General features: G+C 57.5%; 1 protein-coding gene across 1 annotated transcript; it reads right to left on the bottom strand.

Moving 5' to 3' along the window:
* Nucleotides 1-679: 679 nt before the first annotated feature.
* On the bottom strand, nucleotides 680-8576 carry PPP1R1A (protein phosphatase 1 regulatory inhibitor subunit 1A). Its single transcript, XM_042990847.1, has 7 exons — nucleotides 8368-8576; nucleotides 4513-4573; nucleotides 3467-3504; nucleotides 3083-3146; nucleotides 2346-2501; nucleotides 1344-1450; nucleotides 680-810 (listed from the first exon to the last, which is right to left on the bottom strand). Exons 1-7 carry the CDS (start codon nucleotides 8449-8451, stop codon nucleotides 805-807), a joined length of 516 nt encoding a protein of 171 aa, XP_042846781.1. The 5' UTR covers nucleotides 8452-8576; the 3' UTR covers nucleotides 680-804.
* Between the last annotated feature and the right edge of the window lie 533 nt (nucleotides 8577-9109).

The raw sequence follows: 9109 nt of genomic DNA on the forward strand, positions 1-9109 counted from the left end.
ACGCGTCTTTGCTAACGGGTTGGAGCAGGGGGTGTGGTCTCCTCATGGCTGGAGGAGGGAACACACCCTGAAGTGTGGGAATCATTAAGGTTTGGAGGACAGGCAAAGGCATCCACACAAGCAACACCTCTTTCCAATGGGCGAGCCAGGGTGCAGTTCCACCTCCTGTCCAGCAGGCGGCGGCCACAGCACAGTCGCAGCTGGACCGGCCTTACAACTCCCAAGTCTCACAGCTGCAGGGCAACCCTGCCAGGTGGCGGTATCTTTTCTGCAATTAAGAAAAGAGAACCCAGGCCTTTTGTTCCTTCTTGGTGCCCTGGAAGTTAGTCCTTCCACCTGTCTGACCCCCATCTCTCTTCCCAGAGCAAGTAAGGGCAGGGGTCAATTAAGAAAAGAGAACCCAGGCCCTTTGTTCCTTCTTGGTGCCCTGGAAGTTAGTCCTTCCACCTGTCTGACCCCCATCTCTCTTCCCAGAGCAAGTAAGGGCAGGGTTGGGGGAGAACTCCCCCCACCCCAACCCCTTCTCAAGGCTCCTGCCCAGCTTCCCCATTTCTCCTGCCCAGCTTCCCCATTTCTTTCCAGAAGGAGCTGGGCAGAAGAGCAGGGAGTTGTAGAGGGGGCAGGACAAGAAGGGAGGGAGAAAGGATTCTCTAAGTTGGGAAAGAAGGAAAATGCCAAGCACCTAACACCAAATTTATCACTTTTTAAAAACAGGAGATTTTTCCCAAAAGTGAAGAATAAGAAACAAATCCAGTGTCCATGCATCCCAACTGCAGTCTTGATTCCAGGATACCTCCTTCACTCTCAGACCTGTTGTGGGGGAGGGGCAGAAAGAGGGCATGTGAGAGACCAGAGGTCCTACTGTCCCCACCCCTACTAGTCCGCCCATCCTCAAGCATCTAACCTCTGGTGTCTGACGCCAGTCGCCCCGCTTGCCCGGCCTACGCAGGGGAGGGAGGACCGTAAAATCAGAGTCCACGAGGCTGTTTCATCAATGCCTCCGCTCCAGGCATGACCACTGCTCACCCAGCTTGGACATGAGGCTCTCCCTTTAGGTTCCAAATGCCCTTTCTCAGAAAGTCCACGGTCTACTTCACCCAGTCCAGGAGCCAGAAACCCCAATACAGAGTCTAACCTCAACCCTTCCTCCCGCAGCTTAATCCCATTTCTCTCTATCCACGGATACGTAATACCCCCAAATCTTCTTGCCTCAGACAATAGCTCTTCAGTGACTGAAGCCGGTCCTCTGTTCCCCCATCCCCTAATTCCAGATCTTAGTCCTTGCCCTCATTGACACAGCCTGCTCTCCTGTAGACCAGGCAGCCCCAGCCCTAGGCTCTTACCGAGTTGGCTCCCTGGGAATCCAATGGTGGTATATGGGTTGTGGGTTCCTCTGTGCTGGGTTTCTCACTGCCCCTCTCCTGAGTTTTAGGGATGGATTCTGCAGGCTCTAAGGAGGGAAAAGGGGTGGTGGGAGGGAGAGGCAGTATTCATGAAAGCTTGGAGAGGGAGCTGCTCCTCTCACTACATCCAGTGACCTCTGAGAGGGGCCCAAGACCAGGCTGGGGGCAACCAGACAAGCCCAGCGGTGTTTTCTCTCATCACGATGATTACTACAGGCTCACTTTTTAAATTTGCAATCAGAAATTGAAAGATAAAAAAACGCTTCAAAGGGGAGTTCAAAAAAGTTTGGGTACAATTGGGCAAAACCTGACCTGAGATGATAACGGGACTCCTTTTAGTCTTTATCCCATTTGGTAGGACCATTCATTTCACTGCAGAAATAATGTGTGTGATTACAGGGTGCTCTGTTGGAGGGTATTACGTAATATCAGTAGATATATACACACACCATGTCACCTTCGTAGAATGGGAAAAGCTCTGGATTCTGGAATCCCACCTGGGATGAGGGACTGTGGAGATGTGTTAACAGCACTACCAGCAGCTTCCGGTTCACTGCATGTGTCGGCTGCTGGGCTAGGAACCGGTCTCCTTTCATTTTCGCAAACAACCCAATGCAATAGGCATCGTCGTTATCATTTTACAGACTGAGGTTAAGTGAGTCGCTGGAGGCCTCCGGGCTGGTCAAGTGAGGAGGATTCTAGCTTGTGCGTGCTGGACCCACCACGGTGGGCTCGCTCCCTCCCCCCGTACAGCAGGGAGCCCTGCAGCCCAGGTGGGGAGGGTTTGCTCTCATTCAGTAAGCAAAGGTGAGACGCAAATACATGGAATACATCCAGACATATCCATATTCCCAGGACAGTTTCCGGCTCCTAGTAGACCCCTCCCTATCACGGCTAAGGTCTGCCTCCTCCCGGGCCAGTCCCTCCCCAGCCTCAACGTACTTTGTGCTTTCCCAGAAGGGCCCAGCCTTAACTCCGCTTCTGTGTCTGTGATCCCAGGTGGGCAGGACTCCTGGGTCCCTGTGCTCTCGGCGGCTCCCTCAGGTTCCTCTCCCTGCTGCTGTTGCCCCAGGTGATGTTCAACCATCATCTGGAGCTCTGGGGGCACAGAAAGGGAGGGACGTGACTGCTCAGAGTCTCAACAGCGCCGCTGAAGGGCCGGCAGACATTGCTGGTGTGACATTTCCATCCCCTGAGATCTGAACGGGGGGGTCGGTGGGGGGGAGGGGTGGGGTGGGGAAAGATATGCGCTGGGCACTAAGGAGGGCCTAAAGCTAGACAATAAAACATACTTCCTTCAAAAGTCAGAGAGGCGAGGGGCAGGGCCTTCAGGAAGAAAAGACCCTCCTAACTTGCTGGGATACTTGGGGCAAAAGAAAAGACTCAGTTTAGGTTCAAGAAATATTTGAGTACCTTCTGTGTGGTGAGCACTGCATATTTTATTTAACTGCCATAGTGAGGTGGTACTCAGGGCTCAGTAGGTTAAGCAGGTTCTGCCAGGCCACCCAGCTGGTGGGAGCCAGAACCGGAGTCCAGCCCAGACTGTCTAGCAAACGATTCAACTCTAACAGAGGCAGGTTTCAAGACTTCGCAACAGTTCCCTGCAAAGGGGTCATTTAGGTCTACGGCTCAGCCTCAGGCACAGCGGGGCAGAAGGGGATGGGAAGGGTGTTCCTAACCTTTCATTGTGGGTGTGGTCCTCGTCACCTTCTTCCGTTGCCGTGGAGACATGGACAAAGTGGACTGTGAAGGACACAGGGCACAGATGGGGGCCGGCCCGTCTCGCCCACCTTCTGTGTCTTGCCATGCTTTGGACTGGAGATTGGGGGGTCGGCGTGGGCTTCAGAAAGTGGGGGAGAACATTCCTGCTTCCCAGCCACCCCTACCCCCGTCCCCACAGTGAGCAAAGAGACTGAGTGTGGGGGGATATGGTGTGAGTGTGTGTCCGCTCATTGGGAGGGACGCAGAGAAGGGGGAGTCGGAAGGCCCTAGAGATTGGAAGGGCTGAGGAATAATCCTCTAATAATTCTCTGGGCTGGGCTGAGCCTGAGGGACCAGCTCACCTTGAGAAGCGGGTTGGGGATCCGGTCTTCATCTATCTCTGAGGGGGAACGGGGAAAGGAGAAAGTGAAGAGGACTGAAAACCCGGGGGGGGACCCCCAAAAAAGAGCTGACTTCCCAAGGGGAGGAGCCTCTGTGATCACCTCTTTCCTGATCTGTCCCTCACATCGGCCGCTAGGAAGTCAGCCTTGATGTCTGGCTGCCCCAGGCCTGCTCTCTTCAGCTCCCCCCTGCCTTGCTTTCTTCCCGGTACGTAGTCCTGTCCTTGACTCTGTGGTCCATCGTGTATCTACATCCTCGCCTCAGACCTGGAGGTTCCCGAAGTGGGATCGGTGTGGTGTTTTTGCTCCTTTCCTCTCTCTGAAGTATCCATAGCTCTTTCTCCTCCCAGTCATTGCCCCGACCCCAGGTTCAGAACGGAACCGTGCACGGGAGGGAATACCAGATAAAAAAGAGCAAGTTTATCCTGCGCAGGGAGGTACAACCAATTTTGGTAGTTGGGGGCAAGCCGGACATTCAGGCATCTTGAACTCCAGTCTGGCTTATTAGCATGACCACCTCTCCCCGACATTCCCTGAGACCCTGTTCTCTCCCCAGACCTTGCTGGGCACAGTGGTGACCGGCATGCCAGCTGCTCCCTGAGCTGTGTCTAACCTTCCCGTTCCCCTCTGGGGGCTGTGAGGCTAGCTGATGGAGGCGGTGTCTCCCCCTCACAGCTGTCACTGCCTCTGGGGGTGGGGGCCTCAGCGTCTCAGTTGCTCGAGAAACCTGGAAGACTGTTGCCGCAGCAACGGCACTCAGTTGACCACCCCAATTCCTGGGGGGGCTTAGGACGCAGGTGCGTTCCCTCCCCTCCCTAGCACTGCTCCGTCTTTCCAAAGCAAAGGAAATCCTCCTGCTAATCCAGCCGCCCGCTTTCCCGACCCTGGGACCTAGAAGCTCTCGGACTCCTCAGATCTGCCCTTCTTCCAGCCAGCGCCCCCCCTTCTCTCACTGGACCCCCTCAGCAGCCCCCAGTCCCTTCAGTGACCCATCCCGGGGGGGTTACCTGGGGATGACTGGTCACTGGTCAGCACGAGGGTGGCGGGGGTGGGGCGGCGCCTCCGAATCTGAGGGGAGAGGTCAAGTGCACGTGGCAGTCTCAAAGACCCACCCAGTACCCTTCAGCAACATAATCCAGGCCACCCTCTTAACATACCTCAAAAATGACCACATTACACTGAGCCTCAGGTCCCAGGGTGGACATTCTTGGACCCATCCCTTTCCCTTAGGGACGCAAAAGATCACCCCCGCCCCCTCTATCCCCCATCCCCCCTTTCTGTTTCCGCATCTCCCCAGCTCTCCCTCTCAGCAGCTGTATCTGCTCAAATGCATCGATCTCTGGCCTGCTGTCCTTCCGTCCATCCTGATCGATGGTCAGAAATAACCTGACAGGGCACGAGGGCTTTCCCCCAGTCTTCTAGCCCACCACCCCAGACAGACAGGAACGTTTTGTGCGCCAGCATCTGTGGGCAGCACCCCTCACACCCAGCCCAGCCTGGGCGACGGCACCAGGAAGGTAGGTCTGAAGGTGCGTTCCCTCACCCATGCCCCTCTCTAAATTCCATGCCCCTCTCTAAATTTCTCCCTCTGTCATCGGACACACTGCCTTTCTAATTTGTCAGCAAGTGTGGTCTGGGCAAATCCTTGTAACGGTAAATAAAATACAGGCAGGACCTAGTGGGGGGGGGGTGCTAAAGTTACCTGAAAAATCTTATGCAGGGGCCCCAGGGTCCCATTCTAAGAAATTAACATATAAAAGCTGGTTGACTCCTGGGCCTCTGAGCCCCTCTGCCAACTGCTGCTCTTCTGCCAGGCTGCCAATAAAGTTGATTGTTGTTGCAGTCAGTCCAAGGACTCTTGGGACATGTAGGTTTTCTTTCCTTTCTCGGGAGGGTTTTGAGGCTTGGAAGTGAGGGGAACGCATGGGGCTGGAGTTCCTACAGCAACCTTCCGGGGCAGCAGAGCCGGGGAAAGCCAAAGGGCTGGGAGAGGGGTTAAGATCATCCAGGGCTGAGCACGGTAGGGCAAGGATACTGAAGGATGGAATTCCTCTCTCTCTGTGTCCATTATTTAGTATCACTACCACTGGGGGCGGGGGTGGTAAGACGCCCGCCCCTCTCTATGCCCAGAAAATGGATGTCAGCCTTAGCAAGAGGCACAGTGTTAGTCTGAGAGGGGGATTCTCCCCAAAGAAGTGAGATGCACAGAATGGGGGGCTCTTGGGGTGGGTCACTGTTTTCTCTGGAAAATCCAGTGGCATCTGTTTTGGGTGACATTTCAAGGTCCCTGGCAGTGCTGGTTTTGTGTGTGTGTGTGTGCGTGTGTGTGTGTGTGTGTGTGTGTGTGTGTGTGCAGTCATACACATATGCATACACATATGCACTACACACACATGAGCTGTGAGTCCGTCTGGCCATTCCTGGTACAGATGTGCTGGGCACCAGCAGGCGGGTACTTGTTCTTCCTGAATGTGGGGTGAGGGCCATCCTTTCCTAGGAGAGGACTCCTTTTTATTTCTCTCCTGCTGTAGGCAGAGGGGGAGTGCTGGTTGTGGAAGAGTCAGAGAGACAGGGAGAGGGTGGGGGTGTTAGTGGAAGTTGGGAGTCCGAGAAGGAGACCACAAGCATGCCGGAAAGGGCTTTTGAGAGGGCACCAGGGCTCTGTGATGTTGGACAGGTCCCGTCCTTAACCTTGGACAAGATCTCTAGGCGCTCAGAGTCTTTGACAATTTTGATATCCTAGAGATATCAGAGAAGGGAGTAAAGTCAGACTTCCTAAAGTAACCCCCACCCCCACCCCAGGTACCTGAACTACTAGGAAGTGAATAGATGGTCTTTCTTCTTTTTCTTGCACCTCCCCAAATTCCGAGTGCTCAAGGATACCTCGTGCCTTTGCCTCTGATTTATTGCCAAACCAGTCACACCAAATACCTGGTCGCCGTGGGCGCCCCTCCATCCCCTGCCACTCTGTGCTCCGTAACTCCTAGCTTCTAACCCCCTTTGCTCTCCCTAATCCCAGTCTGGATTAGGCCCTCTTGCCACGCCTGGAGCTTTTTGCTTGGGTAACACACTTGGAGGACACAGCGAGAAGGGCTGAGGTTAGGCTGCAGCTAGAATTTCAGGTCTAGTGGACAGGACACCGATTTCTGAAGACTGGAGAAAAACAGGCAGCAGTCCCGTCTCTCTCTTTTTCCCTCTGGCTCCAGAGAACTATCTTCTCCTCCTGTGTCTCCCGACCCCTGAACCAGCTGGACTACCCCCTCCTCCTCCCAATACACATGGACACCTGCCGTCTCTAACACCAAACAGATGCAGGTGTCAGGGAGACCTGTCTGTGCCAGTGGAAGGCAGTCCTTGGAACCTCACCCCTAACCACCCCCAGCCCACACTCACGCCCGTTTCCTGGGGCTGAGGGTATCTTAGCTAATCCCTTGCCTCCAGGCGTTAACAGTCTTGCCCCTGACTCTGGGGGGACACTCCCCAGGCTCGGGCTCTCCACCCTGCTCATCCTCACCAGGCTTGAGGCCTCACCACAGTCCATCCTGCTGTCACACCTTGGGGGTCTGGAGATGGGGCTCCCCCCAGGCCAGGGAGAGGACAGATCAGGTTCCTCACCCCTCCCCACACTTTGGGAAGCTGAAGTTGCAGGGAGACTATGTGCACCTACCCCTCCCTTCAGATCCCGACCTTCTTCTCCCAAACAGCTGGAGCCCACACAGAGAACCCTCTCCAGCCCATCCCAAGAGGTCACAGGGTGTTGTCAGGTGGGGAGGCCCCGCCAGAGCCCTGGCAGCCGCGTAGGGGAAATGGAGAACTGACCTTGTGGCCGACAGATATTCTTTAGGACCGGGGATGTCCAGGCAAATGGACAGAGAACACAAAACGAGATGGCGCAAATGAGCAAATATTTGGCAAATGGGCGGTAGTAGTGACCACGGGTGGTCACCCTCTCCACACACATGCTCACTCTCCCTGAGACACACACTTGCTCACACACTCTCATCCACTGCCACCTCTGCCAGGCTGCTCTGAGCTAAAAATAGGCCAGGCCCACGGCTGGGCCAGGGCCTGGACTCCCACCCCTTGAGCCCAGGCCAGCGCAGTGCTGCTCCCGTGTTTAGGGAGTCCCTTGCACCCAGCTCCCAGAGAGCCCCTGCCTCTGGTTTCCCAGCGCCATTCTCTGCAGGCCACCCCCACTCTCTGCTCCGAAGGGCAGGAGTTGGGAATAAGGACCCACGTGTCCAGACTTGCATTAGAGGGGAGCCTCAGCCTGCAGACCCAACCACCCCTCTCCCCAAAGCCCGGGAGCTCTTGGTTTTCCTAGGTTCCTCCTGGTTCTCACTCTCTGGAGTCACGCAAGGTGGCCTTCAATGAGGGGAGGGCTGGGAGAGCTATTTCTCTTCTTTCAACTCCTTTCTGCAGCACCAGGCTCCCTCCGTTCCCCGCCTCCTCCCCTAACCCCTCCCGCAAGGCTGCCGGGCCCCTACGGCGCCCCCTCCCCCGCCCCCCCCCCTCGAGCTCAGAAACTCTGGCGGGGGTTGACTGAGTGGGGGATGCCAGACTGGCGAAGGGGGTTGGGGTCGTGTCCTCAGGCAGGCCCCCTCCCCCAGGGCTGGGGCGCAGAGAGCGACTCTGCGGGGACAGGCTTCGAGTGGAGGCGCTCGTGCTAGCACGGACAGGGAGAGGTGGCTCCAACAGTGGGGGAGGGGATAGAAGACCCCCCTCCCCCCCAACTGAGCGCGGTCGCCCTCACAGGGGCGCACTGCCGAGGGCGGACGAAGCAGGTTTCTCAGATCCCCCAGCCCAGGAGGTCCCTCGTTCTTTGCAGGGCGAGTCCCCTGCCACCCCGCCCGGCTCCGCACCTGCTCCGCCGCCTCGGGGTCAAGGTGCGGCTCCAGCAGCGGGACCGTGAACTGGATCTTCCGGGGGCTGTTGTCTTGCTCCATGGCTGGGGCGGCGGCCGCTGGGCCGGCGCTGCGGCGGGAGGGAAGGCGGCGGGACTCGGGGCTGGGGCGGGCGCGCTCGCTCTCCGCTCCGCTCCGGCCCCGGCCCCAGCCCGGCGCGCTCGGCTCCCGGCGCCCTGCTCGGCGCTCCCCGCTCGCGGCCCCGGGGACTCTGCGGCCGCCGATTGGCTCCGCACCCGCCCCTCCCGGCCCCCTCCCCCTCCCCCCCCCCCCCGCCCGGAACCTTAACCCCGTCGTGGCTGCGCCGCGGGCTGCGGGGGTCTCCGCCCCGCGGGCGGGCGAGCCGGGCGTGGCCGGGTCCCAGACTGGGTCGGCGGCCCAGGCGGGCCTCCGGGTGTCCTCAGAGCTCGGGGCAGGGAGTGGGGGTGGGGAGCGGTACGGAGAACTTCTCCAGGCTAGGGGGACGGGTTTTAGGAGCGGGAAGGTGGAGGGGCGCTGGCAGGAGGAGGCGGCAAACGCGAGAGGAAGATTTCGTTTATGATCTTGCAAGGGGTTGTCTCATAGAGCAAAGAAGGGAAGGGGATTTAGGCATGCAGCAGGAGGGATGAAGGCTAGACACGGAGAGGGACTTTCCCTTGAGAAGAAAACAGTAGAGCGAAGGGGAAAACTCGGAGGGGAGGTGTGAGGGCTGGGCGCAGGT

This window comes from Panthera tigris, chromosome B4 (assembly GCF_018350195.1).
Source record: "Panthera tigris isolate Pti1 chromosome B4, P.tigris_Pti1_mat1.1, whole genome shotgun sequence".
In the NCBI taxonomy this organism is placed as follows: Eukaryota; Metazoa; Chordata; class Mammalia; order Carnivora; family Felidae; genus Panthera; species Panthera tigris.